Source organism: Gorilla gorilla, chromosome 1, assembly GCF_029281585.2.
Source record: "Gorilla gorilla gorilla isolate KB3781 chromosome 1, NHGRI_mGorGor1-v2.1_pri, whole genome shotgun sequence".
In the NCBI taxonomy this organism is placed as follows: domain Eukaryota; kingdom Metazoa; phylum Chordata; class Mammalia; order Primates; family Hominidae; genus Gorilla; species Gorilla gorilla.
The window spans coordinates 106,408,887-106,426,901 of record NC_073224.2 but is presented as its reverse complement, the minus strand read 5'-3'; the positions used below and the strand labels follow the sequence as shown (position 1 = coordinate 106,426,901).

At 39.9% G+C, this 18,015-nt stretch overlaps 1 protein-coding gene across 11 annotated transcripts in view; it reads left to right on the top strand.

The window, feature by feature from the left end:
- RPRD2 (regulation of nuclear pre-mRNA domain containing 2) overlaps positions 1 to 18,015 on the top strand; it is a 111,300-nt gene that overhangs the window by 42,676 nt on the left and 50,609 nt on the right. For 10 of the 11 annotated variants that reach the window (XM_055358033.2, XM_055358005.2, XM_055358026.2 and 7 more), the window contains exon 2: positions 10,606 to 10,735. In XM_055358033.2, coding sequence (XP_055214008.1) covers positions 10,606 to 10,735 — 130 coding nt within the window. Of the gene's footprint in view, positions 1 to 2,101; positions 2,400 to 10,605; positions 10,736 to 18,015 lie in introns of those variants that run through there. The other variant, XM_031013040.3, reaches the window with a different exon arrangement.

Here is an 18,015-nt window from a genome sequence, read left to right as displayed (position 1 = left end):
GGCCTCCAAAAGTGCTGGTATTACAGGAATGCGCCACCACGCCCTGCCAAGTACTTACAAGTAAATTCTTTTTTTTTTTTTTTGAGACGGAGTTTTGCTTTTGTTGCCCAGACTGGAGTGCAGTGGCATGATCTCGGCTCATTGCAACCTCCATCTGCTGGGTTCAAGTGATTCTCCTGGCTCAGCTTCCCGAGTAGCTGGGATTACAAGCATGTGCTACCACGTCCGGCTAATTTTGTATTTTTAGTAAGAGACAGGGTTTCTCCATGTTGATCAGGCTGGTCTCGAACTCCTGACCTCAGGTGATCCGCCCGCCTCGGCCTCTCAAAGTGTTGGGATTACAGGCGTGAGCCACCATGCCCAGCCAGTAAATTCTTGTAAGTGCGAATATGATATGACCTCTAGTAATGTACATCTCTTGATGTCTCTAATTTCTGTATTAGTATATTCTCTGTACTTCATTCTGTAGAGCATATGGTATTCACATAATACTTTTGGTTATTGGGTATGGCACATACAGTGCTAGGGTTCTCATTGTTTCTCAGTCCCAACAAGAACATCTCATCAGAGGAGTTTAAGGTACATTTTAAGTTCATTCATTAATATCTCCCCAGATAAACTTAATTGTAAGTCTGAATCCCTAAGCAAGAAATTAAGGTACTCCTTTAAAAAATATATTATTTAGTAAACAAAGCATCTCTGACTTCTATACATACAGCACCATTTGTTCAGTATTTTCAGTTCTTAAAAAAGAAATAAAATTATAACATTTAGATCCAAAAGGTGCCTTAGAAACTTTTTTGAGTACATTCATTTTACATAGACTTAGGCTAGTTGTGTCTTAGCTCAGCCTAACGTATGTGACCACCTGTCCTGATGTGATGCCCTTTCACTCTCAAAATGTAACAGTTTGAATGATAATGTGCTCATCCTCACATAGTGGTGGAGGAGTATGGCACTCAGATTTTCTACGTAGTTCAGTGTTCTTTCTGCTACCTTGATACTTTTTCAGATAATTTTTTCTTGTTAACCCTCAACAAAGCAACTAAGTGATTTTAAGGAAGTTGGGAGATTTATCTTTTTAAAGAGAAGATGTAGATTCTTTGAAAAAAGATGTTGTTTTCTTCTATTTAAATATTCAAGTGACACTGCCATTATTTGTACTGAGTGTCCTTACAGTTAAATATTTATTTAATCATAGGATATTGAAGCCAGAGGGTATGTTATGGGCGATCTAATCTAAACTAGTTATTTTATATGAGTTTTTTTGTGTGTGTGTGGAGACAGGACCTTGCCTTGTCATTCAGTCTGGAGTATAGTAGCACAACTATGGCTCACTGCAGGCTTGATCCCCCTGGGCTCAACCGATCCTTACATCTTGACCCCCCAAAATGTTGGGATTATGGGTGTGAGCCACCACACCTGGCCTCTGCTTTTATTTTTTATATAAAGGTATTATAATTGTAACATAGAAAGTTTAGAAAATAACATTTATTTTAAAATATTCATATAATTTTTTTTTTTTTTTTTGGAGACAGAGTCTCACTCTGTCGTCCAGGCTGGAGTGCAATGGCGCAATCTTGGTTCACTGCAACCCCTGCCTCCCAGGTTCAAGCGATTCTCCTGCCTCAGCCTCCCGAGTATCTGGGATTACAGATACCTGCCACCACGGCCAGCTAATTTTTGTACTTTTAATTTCACCGTGTTGGTCATGCTGGGCTCAAACTCCTGACCTCAGGTGATCTATCCACCTCGGCCTCCCAAAGTGCTGGGATTATAGGCATGAGCCGCCGCGCCCGGCCCGCCTATACATTTAAATAGTGTATTTACATAATTTACATAACGGTATATGTACATTTTTCTTTCCTGTGTTTTCACGAACTCTCATGCAAGCATCTTCATGTTATTCACAGACATGTACTTATCATCCATATAATATGGATGTACCTTTACATGTACATTTAAATAGTGTATTACATAATTTACATAATGGTATATGTACATTTTTCTTTCCTGTGTTTTCACTAACTCTCATGCAAGCATCTTCATGTTATTTATAGACATGTACTTATTATCCACATAATATGGATGCACCTTTACCTAACTATTCCCCTGTTACTATTCTTTAGGTTGCTTCTAGTTTTTCTACAACTATAAATAACATTTTTGTCCATGTGGCTTTTTCTTCTTTTTGTTTTTCCTTTCTACAGCCTGTTTTGCAAATGAAGACAGACCTAAGCTAATGAAAATGAATCTTTTTCAGGGGTTACAACTCAGATCTCTGGACTCTCGTGCTGATGCCCTTTCCATTATACCATAATGCTTGTTTTCTGTAAAGACTACATGGATTGAAAACACTATGTATCAGCTGTCTTAGCCCATTGTTGGAACAAGGCAAGGTAGACATAAAATATAAATAATTCAAGTTAAAAATTATCTAACCCGTCTCCTACCAAGTTAACAGTTTTATTTTGTAGGTACTTAGACTTAAATCAGTAACCTTCCAGTTTCCTATTGTTAATTCCTTTCCCCTTCTGCATAATAATCAAAGCTGAATGCTTAGCTTGTAGATTGTTGAGGAATTGATGTTGTGAGAACACTGACTATATCTAGATTAACTTCTGCAACAGCCCCTAGAATACCTCATTGTACCTAGCCCCTACCTAATGCTGTGCATTTACAGAGAAGTCTTAGGGGATTGTTAGCCAAACTGAATAGAGGACTACTCTATTTTTCCCCTTTTCTTTTCTTCCTTCTCTTTTTTTTCCCCTAATTTATTTATTCAAGAAGTAGTTACTGGACGCCAACTAAGTGTTAAGCACTATTCTAGGTGCTGAGAATTCAGCAGTAAATAAAACTGACAAAAATCCTTTCCCTTATGAGCCTATATTCTCGTGGGGGAGATAGGCAAAAAATAAATTGTATAGTATATTGGAAAATTATGTGTTATTTCGGAGAATAAAGCAAAGAAGGGTGGTAAGAGTGTTGTTGGCTTGATGTTGCAATTTTTTTTTTTTTTTTTTGAGTTGGAGTCTTGATCTTTCACCCAGGCTGAAGTGCAGTGGCGCAATCTTGGCTCACTGTAACCTCCGCCTCTGGGTTCAAGCGATTCAGCCTCAGCCTCCTCAGTAGCTGGGATTACAGACGCATGCCACCACACCCGGCTAATTTTTGTATTTTTAGTAGAGATGGGGTTTCACCATGTTGGTCAAGCTGGTCTTGAACTCCTGAACTCAGGTGATCCACCCATCTTGGCCTCCCAAAGTGCTGGGATTACAGGCATGAGCTACCGCACCTGGCCTGATGTTGCAGTTTTAAGTAAGGTAGTCAGGAACATATTCACTGAGAAAGGAACATTTGAGCAAGATTTAAAGGTGGTGATTGAACGAGCCATGAGAAAAACGGGGGAAGAAAGTTCCAGAACAGTGAGCTTAACAGACCGTGAAGCAAGGACTCAGCCAGGTGTGTTGGAGGCCTTGTAAAGACAGCAGGGTGGCCTCTGTGGCTACAATGGAATCAGTGGTGATGAAGAAATTAGGTCAGGAAGATAACACAGTGCCAAATTGTTTAGGATTTCTAGGCCATTGTAAGGACTTTGAACTTTACTCTTGTTAAAGAGGGGACCATTATGGGAGGGATTTAAGAAGTAGAATAATATGATCAATTTATATTTTTAAAGGATCACCCTCTCTTCTGAGTTGAGATTAGACTGAAGCCAGGCAAAGGTAGAAGCAGGGAGACTAGGTAGGAGGCTACTGCAATAATTCAAGCAAAAGATGATAGTGACTTAGACCACAGGCAGTGATGGAGGTAGTAAGTAGTGGTTGGAGTCTGTATATGTTTTTTAAACTTGTTATTTTTGAATAATTTCAGATGTTAAAAAAGTTTCAAGAGTATTACAAAAACCTTCTGTGTACTTTCCACTCAGATTCCCCAGTTATTAACATTTTAACATATTTGCTTTATCTCTCTTACTGCTCTCTCTACAGGCACACACACACTTTTTTTTTCTGAACTGTTTGAGCATATGTTGCAGACATGCTGCCCTATTTAGTACTTTGGTGTTCATTTCTTAAAAACAAGGATATTCCTTAATATCCTTAAACAGTTGCATTAGTCAGCTTGGCTGCCATAACAAAATACCACAGACTGGGTGGCTTAAACAAAGAAATTGATTTTCTCACAGTTCTAGAGGTTGCAGAGTTCAAGATCAAGGTCCAGTTTGGTCTCTGGTGAGGGCTCAGGGCTCCTTCCTGGCTTTAGTCTGTCACACAGACTAGAGTACAGTGGGGCGATTGTGGCTCATTGCACCCTCAGCCTCGCAGGCTCAAGTGATCCTCCCACCTCAGCCTCTGAGTAACAGGACTACAGTTATGCAATTACGCCTGGCTAACTTAAAATTTTTTTTTTGGAGAGATAGCGTCTTATTGTGTTGCTCAGGCTGGTACTAACCTCATAGAATTGTGAGGATGTAAGTTAATATCTGTATCCTCTTTAAACAGTCCCTGGCATATAGAAAGTATTAAATAAATTAAAAATTATAGGCTGGGCGCAGTGGCTCATGCCTGTAATCCCAGCACTTTGGGAGGCCCAAGGCAGGAGGATCATCTGAGGTCAGGAGTTTTAGACCAGCCTGACCAACATGATGAAACCCTGTCTCTACTAAAAATACGAAAATTAGCCAGGCGTGGTGATGCGCACCCGTAGTCCCAGTTACTCAGGAAGCCGAAGCAAGAGAATGCTTGAACCTGGGAGGCGGAGGTTGCAGTGAGCCGAGATCGCGCCACTGCACTCTAGCCTGGACGACAGAGCTAGACTGTCTCAAAAAAAAAAAAAAAAAAAAAAAAAAAAGAAGAAGAAGGCAGTAGACTAGGCGCGGTGGCTCACGCCTGTAATCCCAGCACTTTGGGAGGCTAAGGTGGGTGGATTGCTTGAGGTCAGGAGTTCGAGACCAGCGTGGCCAACGTGGTAAACCCTGTCTACTAAAAATACAAAAATTAGCCGGGGATGGTGGCAAGCGCCTGTAATTCCAGCTGCTGGAGAGGCTGAGGCACAAGAATCGCTTGAACCTGTGAGGCGGAGGTTGCAGTGAGCCGAAATCGCACCACCGCACTCTGGCCTGGGCGATAGAGTGAGACTAAGTCTCCAAAAAAAAGAATAAGGCAGTAAACAAGAGAAATTCCAGTCTTCTGGATGCTTATAATCCAGTGAGGATACAGACAAGTACACTACAATGTGATAAATGCTATAGTAGGTAAAAGTATAGGGTGCTTAAAGACCACTGCCTTTAAGCATTTTCCCAGATTACCTCAACCACTTTTTTTCATTCCTCCAGAATTTCCAAAGTGCTCTGACTAGAGTGGAGAGTTTGCATTGAGGAGAAGTAGTAATAAAATAGTTTGGGGTGGTTTGCGGGAAGAAGTAGAGATTTAACATGGGGGTGGTCAGAAACTGACATGAGTTAAATTTAAAATTTTGGACGTTTTCCTATGGATGAGTAGAAAACCACTGAAAACGGTTTAGGATGAGTTATCCTAGAAAAGGAAAATTCTGACTAAAAGAGAAAACACAAGGTAGCAGGGTTTTTGGCAATTGTGAGTAATTCATTAAAGATGGAACTTTGAATTTGAGGGGAAAGAAATGAGACTGGAAGAGAAGGCAGGATGCAGATTATAAAGGAAGCTAAAGTGTTTCAGCTTTTTCCATTGAGCAGTGTGAAATCATTGACAGATTTGATATGATAAATAATTGGACAATTTTGCATATTTGAAAATGAATTTGGCTCCCACTTCCCTACCTTGCTGCCCTGTTAAAATAGAAATGGGGATTGATTTATATCCCACTCCTGAATGCATGTAAAATTTATACAAAAATACTTTCTATGAAAATGATTTGTAATCTGTAGACTTAATACCTGGGAGATGTCTTGAGATATAAAATCGCATCCTTTGGGCTGTGGGTTTTTTGTTTTCTCCAAATAAATCTGATCTTTTCTTAAAAAAAAAAAAAGGAAGGAAGGAAGATAAAAAAAAAGAAATAAATTTGGCAACAATATAGGGAGGAAATTTAAGGGGAGCAAGTCTAGGGGCAGATGACTAGGAACCTGTTGCAGGGGTGGTTCAGGTCAACAGTGATGAAACCCAGAAAACAGCAATAGTAGGAAGGGAAAGACAAGAGGGGATAAAGTTGAGAAATATTATTGGAGACAAAATTGGCTAGAGTTTGGAGATTTATTAATAGGTGTAGGGGGATAAGGAGGAGAAGGAGTCAGAATTGCTAAAATTCTGACTAAAGAGTAGTAACAGATAGAAAAAGAGGAAGATGATTAATAAAATAATAAGGCCAGGCGCTGTGGCTCACACCTGTAATTCCAGCACTTTGCGAGTCCGAGGCAGGCGGATCACCTGAGGTCAGGAGTTTGAGACCAGGCTGGCCAACATGAAGAAACCCCATCTCTACTAAAAATACAAAAAAATTAGCTGGGTGCGGTGGCGCATGCCTGTAATCCCAGCTACTCAGGAGGCTGAGGCAGGAGAATCGCTTGAACCTGGGAGGCAGAGGTTGCGGTGAGCTGAGATCGTGCCATTACACTCCAGCCTGGGCAACAAGAGTGAAACTCTGTCTCAATAAATAAATAAATTACAATAAAATAAAATATTAAAATCAGCCAGGTGCAGTGGCTCATGTTCGTAATCTCAGCACTTTGGGAGGCCAAGGCTGGTGGATTCCTTGAGGACAGGAGTTCAAGACCAGCCTGACCAACATAGAGAAACCCCGTCTCTACTTAAACTACAAAATTAGCCAGGCATGGTGACGCATGCCTGTAATCCCAGCTACTTGGGAGGCTGAGGCAGGAGAATCGCTTGAACCCCGGAGGCAGAGGTTGCGGTGAGCCGAGATCATGCCATTGCACTCCAGCCTGGGCAACAAGAGCGAAACTCCATCTCAAAAAGAAAAAAAAAAATCAGCCAGACATGGTGGCATGTGACTGCAGTCCCAACTATTTGGGAGGCTGAGGTGGGAGGATCACTTGAACCCAGGAGGCAGAGGTTTCAGTGAGCCAAGATTGTGACTGCATTCCAGCCTGGGTGACAGAAGAAAAAAAAAATTAAAATCAAACTCAGGGTGCCTCGGAGACTTTGAAGTGGATGTGTACATTGACTGGTAAAGGGAAATCCAGGCTTGATATCTACAGATATGGGAGTCATTGATACATAGGTTGAAGTAGTTAAAGCAACTAGAAGGAGGTGATTATGCTGATAGCATTCCATTTGCTGTGTATTAAGCCCTATCTTAATTGTTTTACATACATTGTTTTATTTAGTTCTTCCAACAATCCTGTAAGGTTGTCATTTTATAAAGGAAAGCAACATAGAGAAGAGTTAAGTAATGTAAAAGACTCCAAAGCTAACAAGTGACAGAGCCAGAAATGGAAAAGATTGACTTACAGCCTGAAATCTTAAAACACTATGCTATGAGTAGAGAAGAGTGCTCAGGAGAGAATCCTGGAGAACATCAACATTTAAATGAGGATGATCACAGCTAGACTGGCTACCTATACATGATTCTAGAGGAGGACCCGGAGAGGTAGGATGAAAACCAGGAGAGTGGTTAAGAGAGAAGCCAAAGGAGAAAGTACTGTGACAGATTATTCTGCGTGCCAAAGCTATAAAGAAATAACATAAAAAAAAAATCTCCATTGAGTTTAGTAAATTGGAATTTATTAGTAACCTTGAAAATTGGTGTTTGAGTGAACTGTTCGCAACATAAATGAGATAACAATTTATAAAAAGCTCTTAGCATGGTAGATTGCATATTTTTTAAGTGCAATAAAAGAGTGGCTCCTATAATTATGGAGTTAATGGGAGTTAAAAGTGTAGACAGTGAGTATACAAAACTCTTTCAGACTCTTCACCCTAAAAGGTCTTAACTAACATTAGTCAAGGAAGGAAAGGCTAGGGGTAACCTAAGGTGGTCACAAGAAAACTTTAAGATAGGAGAGACGTGCATATACATATGTTGAGAGACAGCCTGAAGGAATACAATATAAATATATAAATATAAAAGGTCGGGTGCGGTGGCTCATGCCTGTAATTCCAGCACTTTGGGAGGCCAAGGCGGGTGGATCACCTGACGTCAGGATTTCAAGACCAGCCTGCCAGCATAACATAGTGAAACTCCATCTCTACTAAAAACACAAAAAAATTAGCTGGGCTTGGTGGCAGGTGCCTGTAATCCCAGCTACTTCGGGAGGCTAAGGCAGGAGAATAGCTTGAACCCGTGAGGCGGAGGTTGCAGTGAGCCGAGATTGTGCCATTGCACTCTAGCCTGGGCGACGAGTGAAACTGTCTGAAAAATAATAATAATAATAATTAATAAGTAAATACAAATAAGAATCAAATTAAAATACAAGAAGCAAGGATAAGCCAGGCGCAGTAGTTCATGCCTGTAATCCCAGCAATTTGGGAGGCTGAGGCGGGCAGATTGCTTGAGCCCAGGAGTACAGGACCAGCCTGGGCAACATGACAAACCCTTGTCTCTACTAAAAATACAAAAAAAATTAGCCAGGCATGGTGGCATGCCTGAAGTCCCAACTACTCAAGAGGCTTGAGGTGGGAGGATCACCTGAGCCCAAGGAGGCTGCAGTGAACTGTGATCGCACCACTGCACCCCAGCCTAGGTGACAGGAGTGAGACCCTGTCTCCAAATAAACAAAAAACACAAAAAAAGAAGCAAGCATAGTTAATGGAGCATAAGGTTCTCAAGGTGTGAATAGAGTCTAGGAAACAGTACGTAGTGGAAGGATTACTCTTTAATAGGAGTGATGCTTTTTACTAGGTAAATTGATCTAGGTGAGTTTAAATGTGGATACATTTTTTTTGACAAGATAATTTCCATTTAATGATTTTTGCCTTCTCTGTGAAACACCATATAAGCTTATCTCCTGAGAGTGAGAAGAAGAGATGTGGTAAAGATTCGGGCCTGACAAGTGGTTAAAATTTGAAATAGTTCTTTGAGAGAGGATGTTGACTAAGCACATGTGGAGGGACTGTATGTAGCATTGAGGGCCCAGGTGAAGAAGGAGACTTTTAATTCGTATGATTTAATTTTTTGTGTGTGATTTTAGAACCCAGCAGCAGAAATAAAGGTGTAGTAAATGCAGTTAGTTAGATTGATCTAAATTTGGGATTTCGTTGAGCACATGAGATAGAAGGCTGAATTAGGGAGAAGGACAAGAGTATGAGGGTTTTAATAAAATATTGGTTTAAATAATGGACAGAGACTCTGGAATTGATGAAGAATTGAGTACTGAGAAGAGAATGTAGAGTTAGAGAAAATAAAAAGCTGAGATCTTGATGAAATTGAAGAACAAGTATAATAGGAGTGGGAGGTTGTGATCAGAGAAGGAGATTTTAAAATATACAAAGGAGTGGTTCTTGGAGGTCACCAAATGTGAGGTCAAGGAACTGAGAGACAAGAAAACATGGTAGATCATCCATATAGACATGGAAATTACCCAGCATAATAATGAAACTTAAGGTGACTTTGCTCAGGGTTCCAGATAGTACATTGATTGGGCTTTGTCATGAGCCATTGAAAAACTTAACCGACTGGGCGTGGTGGCTCACATCTGTAATCCCAGCACTTTGGGGAGGCCAAAGCAGGCAGATCACCTGAAGTCAGGAGTTTGAGATCAGCCTGGGCAACATAATAAAACCCTATCTCTACCAAAAATACAAAAAAATTAGCTGGGCGTGGTAGTGCACACCTGTAGTCCCATCTACTTGGGAGGCTGAGACAGGAGAATTGCTTGAGCCCAGGAGGCGGAGGTTGCAGAGATTGCGCCACTTCACTGTAGCCTGGGCGACAGAGTGAGACTCCATCTCCAAAAAAAAAAAAGAAGAAGAAGAAGAAGAAAAGCTTAACCTAGATGCATACATAGGATCATATTATTTTGCAGGACATTCGTCTAGTGATGAAAGCAGCAGCAGAGCCTCCCTCCAGTAGATGGGAAGACTAAGATGTATCTGAGTAGTATCTGGATTGGTTGATGGAGAGAGGGTCTATCTGTAATAAATGTTAAGCAATTTGCTTGAGGTCACATTCTGATTTGATTACAAAGCCCATGCTCTTTCTACTAACCTTGGTATTTCCGCAACAAGTTGAGCATGTTCAACTCATTTTTTTTTTATCTTCTCAGATGTTTGAGACTATAATTTTGTTTTATTTTAGCTTCTCCAGAGTTACTGGGTCTTTTTTTTTAGTGCCAAACATCTACAAAGTGAGGGAGAAATGTCCTTGAGGAGTACCTTGAACAGAAACTTAACGTGAAGTAGTCAAGGTTTTTAGTATGTTTGGTAAACTGATCCATTAGTTCATTTGTCAGTTTATCCATCCAGCCTCCCTTCCATCCATTAGTTCATTTGTCGGTTTATCCATCCATCCTTCCTCCCTTCCATCCATGTAATTACATTCATCTTTTTATATCCATGTAAGAAAAAAAAAAATAAACAGTTACAGTTTGAGAACACTGTATTTGGAATAAGTTGAACTAAGTGCTAATTGACTCATTTGGTTTTATTTATTGTCTTTTGTCATCTCTAGCTGCATATCCCCACCGTTTGAATCTCTTTTACCTTGCCAATGATGTCATACAGAACTGTAAAAGGAAAAATGCAATCATATTCCGTGAATCATTTGCTGATGTACTTCCTGAAGCAGCTGCTCTAGTGAAGTAAGTAAATCTTTATTGCTCTATGGGATCTAAACTTAGACAACTTAGAATTTTAGTTTCTTAACCCATTAAGAACTGTAATAATTGAACATGCTTGAAGATTAAGGATAATTTGCCTAAATGGTTGATTATTACTTTCTTGTTAACACAACGTTTTTCTTTCTTTCTTTTCTTTTCTTTCTCTCTCTCTCTCTTTCTTTCTTTCCTTTCCTTTCCTTCCTTTCTTTTCTTTCTTTCTTTCTTTCTTTGAGACAGAGTCTCGCTCTGTTGCCCAGGCTGGAGTGCAGTGGCGCGATCTCGGCTCGCTGCAACCTCCGCCTCCCGGGTTCAAGCAATTCTCTTGCCTCAGCCTCCCAAATAGCTGGGACTACAGGTGCGTGCTACCATGTCCGGCTAATTTTTTGTATTTTTAGTAGAGATGGGGTTTCACCATGTTAGCCAAGATGGTCTTAATCTCTTGACCTCATGATCCACCTGCTTCAGCCTCCCAAAGTGCTGGGATTACAGGCGTGAGCCACTGTGCCTGGCCACGTTTTTCTTTTGAAAGCTGTTTCTTCTGTTTTCAAAAGCTGGTCTCCTGTTTATCCTTACTTGACCATGTATGTCTCCTGGTGATAATCTCTGAATGTGCTTCCTTCTAACTGCTGTGTCTGTTTTGTTTGTTTGTTTTAACACATTTCATTTCTTCTTTCTGAGTCTTACTGAAATTTTTTTCCCTCCATGAAATCTGTAAAGAGAAACGGAAATTATTTCCCACCATCATACTCCCAACTCCATATTGATTTAACTTCATTTTTAGCGGTAGTTGGATCCAGCACTTCCCACAGTGTATTCCTATGAAATGATAAGAGGAAGAAGGGTTCTGTGCTCAAAAAAGTTTAGAAAATGATCCATACTACTTTTCCTTTCCTGAAGATTCAAAGTTCACATTACCATATCAATAATTTTATTTCTTTTTGGAGCTTTACAAAGCTAATTTCAAAACATTTCCTGGCTGAGCGCGGTGGCTCATGCCTGTAATCCCAGCACTTCGGGAGGCCAAGGCGGGTGGTGGATCCTGAGGTCAGGAGATCAAGACCATCAAGAGATGGTAAAACCCTGTCTCTACTAAAAAATACAAAAAAATTAGCCAGGTGTGGTGGCAGGCACCTGTAGTCCCAGCTACTCAGGAGGCTGAGGCAGGAGAATGGCTTGAACCCAGGAGGCAGAGCTTGCAGTGAGCCGAGATCACGCCACTGCCCTCCAGCCTGGGCAACAGAGTGAAACTCCGTCTCAGAACAAAACAAAACAAAACCACAGCATTTCCTAAACTCTGACCATGGGCCCTTCTTTTTGAATGCCTATTGAACATCCCCACATTCGGGGAGAATTCTGGTGTATCTACAGTACAAACTTATATCTGATCTTATTTTTGCCCTGTATTAATAGTGTGTTCTTTGTGTTGCATCCATATTTGTAAATTGTTTTCTATAAGAGACACACACAGTTACAGGATAAACAATATATAGAACAATATATAAACAGTTATATGGAACAACCATAATAGCTAAATGCTTCCTCAGATTATATATTTATTATCATTGACCCATTTGTTAGTATTAACCCAATCAGAACTGAATGATCCTGTCAAATTATGGAATATATTGAAAATAAGAAATAAAAGGACTGATCCCTCTTCCTTCCTTAGGATTGTTAACTTAAAATGTCTACCTTGCTATTAGAAAAGATTAAAATATGGTACTACTTGGATGTAGTAAGTAAATAAGTGCATAAAATAATAACACCTACCATTTGTTGGATATTTATAATTGACTAAATATTATACAAAGTGCTTTATCATTTAATTTTGAGAACAACTTTATACCGTGGGCACTATCGTTACCTTAATTTTTTCTTTTTTTGAGATGGAGTTTCGCTCTTGTTGCCCAGGCTGGAGTGCAGTGGCACAATCTCGGCTTACCGCAACCTCCGCCTCCTGGGTTCAAGCAATTAGGCAATTCTCCTGCCTCAGCCTCCCGAGTAGCCAGGATTACAGGCATGCGCCACCACGCCCAGCTAATTTTGTATTTTTAGTAGAGACGGGTTTCTCTATGTTGGTCAGGCTGGTCTCGAACTCCTGACCTCAGGTGATCCACCCGCCTCCGCCTCCCAAAGTGCTGGGATTACAGGAGTGAGCCAGCGCACCTGGCCTTGTTACCCTAATTTTAAGGAAGAAGAAACTGTGGCTTGGAGAGATTAGGTAAATTGCCTAAACTCTCAGAGCTGCCTGGAGGCAGAGAGCCAGATTCCCACTTCAGGCTATCTAAATCCAAAGCCCATGTTGTTTGCCACTTAACCACTAATCCATGCTGCCTCTTTATATATAAAACCCAGTATAATTGTGAATAAGAACAACAATACACCAGAGTTTCTGCTATAAATATCAGTGTAGTATCTATAACTTAGCCTAGTGTTTCCTTGACTTGAATTTCATGACCTATTTCATGGATTAATATACAGTTGTCAACCTTTTTTTTTTAAACCATGTAAAGATATGTTTAAAAACAACTACTTTGTGTGTTACTACCATTGTTTCATGGAAAAAAGTGAGAAGGACGTAATCTCGGAATAAAGTACAGTTCTTAAATTAAAACCTTAAGCCCCCAAGAATGTTTTAACTCAATGAAACATGTCTTCAGAAACCTGTAGTAAACATCATATGTAATGATGAAACAAAGCATTCCCAGACAGAAGTCCTTCATTATCATTACTATTGATCATTATGCTGGAGGTTCCATTTATTTAGAAATGAATGAATGGATAGGTCAGGTGCAGTGGCTCATGCCTATAATCCCAGCACTTTGGGAGGCCGAGGCAGGCAGATCACTTGAGGTCAGCAGTTCAAGACCAGCCTGGCCAACATGGTGAAACCCCATCTGTAGTAAAAGTACAAAAAGTAGCCAGATGTGGTGGTGCACACCTGTAATCCCAGCTACTGGGGAGGCTGAGGCACAAGAATCGCTTGAACCTGGGAGGTGGAGGTTGCAGTGAGTTGAGATCATGCCTCTGCCCTCTAGCCTGGGCGACACAGCAAGACCCCGTCTCAAGAAAAAGAAAAAAGGAATGAATTAATAAATAAAATTCATTTAGAAGAGACAGAATTGTCATTACTTGCAGGTAATATAATTATCTACATCAGGTGGGCAACCCTTTTCTGTAAAGGGTCGATAGTTAAGTAGTTTAGGCTTTTTGAGCCATAGTGTCTCTGTCACAGCTCCTTAACAATGCCATTCTAGCATGAAAGTACCAAACAGTACAGAAACAAATGGGTATGGCTGTGTTCCAGTAAGAATAGGCAGCAGGCCAGATTTGGTCTGAGGTTCATAATTTGCCAACCCTTAGCCTACATAGAAAGTCATGATGATCAACTAGTAAGATAACTCAGCTAAATAGCCAGATTCAAGTTGAACATACAAAATCAGTAGCTTTCCTATGTATGCCAGCAGCAACTTATTTTAAACTGTAATTAGGAAGAAAGATTTATCTTGCAAGACAAAAAATAAAAGAAAAACCCCACCCAAGAATAAATATAAGAAGTATGTGAGGCTTTTATAAAATTTTAAAAATTTAAAGGATATTACAGAAGATCTGGATAAATGAAGATATATAGGGTTTTTTGAAGGAAAAGATTTGGTATTGTTAAAAATACATTTCTTTCCTAATATGTTATTTATACTCTGTAATCCCAGTCAAAATCTCAATAGGATTTCCTGTGGAAGGATAAATATCCAAGGTAATTTTTTTTAAGAAAAGTAAGGTTAAAATTCCCTACCAGTTATCAAATATATCTTAAAACAATAATGGAAGCAGGAATAGAAGATTGTATTAGTGAAACAGAATACACTCTTGCTTATAAATAAATAAATTATAAAGTATATGGTAAATCAGAGGATATTAAAATAAGAGCTTAATGCCAGGTGTGATGGTTCTCACACCTGTAATCCTTGCACTTTTAGGAGGCTGAAGTGGGAGGATCACTTGAGGCCAGGAGTTTGAGACCAGCCTGGGCAATATAGCGAGACCCTGTCTCTACAAAAAAAATTAAAAATTAGCCAGGTATGGTGGCATGTGCCTGTAGTCCTAGCTACCAGGAGGCCAAGGCAGGAGGATCTCTTGAGTCCAGGAATTCAAGACTGAAGTGAATTATAATCATACCATGGCACTCCACACTCCAGCCTCGGTGACAGAGCAAGACGCTATCTCTTAAATAAACAAATACAGAACTTAAGTATTCCTTAAACAGCCCCATCCTAACCACCACTTCCCCTTTTAAAACTCACACCTGTAATCCCAGCACTTTGGGAGGCCAAGGAGGGTGGATCACGAGGTCAGGAGATCGAGACCATCCTTCCTGACTAACACAGTGAAACCCCGTCTCTACTAAAAACACACATACACACACACACACAAAATTAGCCAGGTGTGGTGGCGGGCGCCTGTAGTTCCAGCTAGTCAGGAGGCTGAGGCAGGAGAATGGCATGAACCCGGGAAGCAGAGCTTGCAGTGAGGCGAGATCATGCCACTACAGCCTGGGTGACAGAGCGAGACTGTGTCTCAAAATAATAATAATAATAATAATAATAAATAAATAAAATTAAAATAATAAAAAATAAAATAAAACTCTTATTCACAATACTACTATACGCTGATTCCTTTTCTGAATTTTTTTCTCTTAAGGCTATTTTGATTCCTTTAATTCAAGGGGACAAATGTCTAGAAGTTCCTGGCAGGTAATATACATGAGTGAGGTAGGTTGAGTGTGAGAAAAAATCCACTTAATAGGGACAGCAGTTACTCAGTCCTAGGCTAATGGCCATGAAGAAATATAAGGCCAACATTAACATATGCTGCCAAACTTTTCTCACTTTTAAACCAGGACAGAAATTTGGATTTTTATATGAAGTCACACCATTTTTATATGTGTGACATTGTCAGATTTAAAAAATAATATTGCTGACAAAACACTTTTGATGATCATATTGAACCATGGGCAACTTATTAGGGACATTAATTTTATTCCTTGAATGCCTTTAAGGTGTTTATTGATTTCACTTGATTAAAAATTGGTATGGGGTGGACTCACGGCCACATGTTAAAAGAGATGCCCAAATAAGGGAAAGTAGGACTTTCAGATAAGTTGGGAAACTATTTTCTCTAGTACTTATCCAGTTATTTCAGTTCTTTTTATTAAATTTCAGTTTATCTTTTCCATCACAGGTTGGAAATTCCATGGGCTGGAAACCTGGAGATTGTATTTTAGATATACTAGTTATTATTGTAAGAAAATATGTATGTGAGAGGGAGGGGTAAAAATGAAAGTTAAACCAACCTGGTATTTGCCATTTGTGTCCTAGAGGTCCTAGGTAAGGGACAGAAATGCCAGTTTATCTGAATATACATCACCATGAGACCGGAATAGTTGAAACACTAATTTGAAGCACAGGAAAAGTGTCTATGAATGTCAGAGTTGAGTTACACTTGGGAAACTGTGGACTACTCTGCAACCAGCAACGACTTCAATAAGTTATATATAGATTATAGAAGAATCCCTTTAAGAACTGAGGGTTTGCTTGTATTGTGTCAGGATGGTGTAAGAGTAGGTATATCTTTAATGTGGGTAGAGCTTTCCAAAATCCTGTCCCTATCCCAGGTTTTCGTAAAAGGCAATTATTTGTGATTATACATTTTCATCTTTAATTGAACTGAAAAATGAATTTATGCTAGTTATATAAGAGCTTAATGTGATTTTATTGACTCTTAAGGGTGTATAGAGAATTATATGCATGATCTTTTTTGGGAAAAGGTGTCATGACAGATTTTGAGGAAATAATGAGCTTGGTACCAGTTAAATACCCATAATCTGAAAATTTGAAATGCAAAATGCTCCAAAATCTGGAGCTTTTTGAGCACCAACATGATGCACACAGAAAATGCTCATTGGAGCATCTTGGATTTCAAATTAGAGATACTCAGCCAGTAAGGATAATGCAAATATTCCAAAATCTGAAAACAATTTTTTTTTTTTTTTTTTTTTTTGAGACAGAGTTTCGCTCTTATTGCCCAGGCTGGAGTGCAGTAGCGCGATCTCAGCTCACTGCAACCTCTGCCTCCTGGGTTCAAGCAGTTCTCCTGCCTCAGCCTCCTGAGAGGCTGGGATTACAGGCATGCACCACCACGCCTGGCTAATTTTGTATTTTTAGTAGAGACGGGGTTTCTCCATGTTGGTCAGTCTGATCTCAAACTCCTGACCTCAGGTGATCCACCCGCCTCGGCCTCCCAGAGTGCTGGGATTACAGGTGTGAGCCACAGCACCCGGCCAGTTGAGAATTTCTACTTATATGTTATATGTCCATATTCAGTTCAGAATGCCTGAAACACTAACATGCCTTCCTTTGTGTGAAGTCCTACTCCTACAGTTTCAATTTATGTGAAGATATGTTCAATATAAATTGAAAATTGCTATATAAATGGTAACTAACTTTGCAGATAAGCAGATTGGATTTTATTATTTCTATTTTTTTTTTCTTTTTATTTGAGATGGAGTCTCACTCCGTCTCCCAGGCTGGAGTGCAGCAGCATGATCTCGGCTCACTGCAACCTCCGCTTCCTGGGTTCAAGCGATTCTCCTGCCTCAGCCTTGAGAAGCTGGGATTACAGGCGAGTGCCACCATGCCCAGCTAATTTTTGTATTTTTAGTAGAGACAGGGTTTCACCATGTTGGTCAGGCTGGTTTTGAACTCCTGACCTCATGATCCGCCTGCCTTGACCTCCTGAAGTGCTGGGATTACAGGCATGAGCTACCGCACCCGGCCCAGATTTTATTATTTCTTTCTACAAAATGAGAAAAACTGAAGTCCAGAGCAGTTAAGATACCACCCAAAGGAAAATGACAATTTAGTAAAAGTCCTGGGACTAGAACCCAGATTTTTCTGACTCTCAGTCCTCTATTATTTCTATTCTGCCAAATAGCCCTCCTAAATCTAACTTAGAATTTTTCATTTTATAACAGCGCCTTAGTAATCTTTAATTTTTCTTTCTTATTTCTTAGTCACTTACCAGGGACTGATTCTTCTGTTAAAGTTTCTTCCTCCTTTTCTCTCTGCCTTTCAATTTTCTGTTATTGTTGCTCTGTTTGGTATATTTATATTAATATTATAGCCTGCTAACTAGTTTCCTGGTTTGTGTTACCTTTTTCATTCACTTCAGACTACATACACACAGATGTCTAGAGATACAATGGT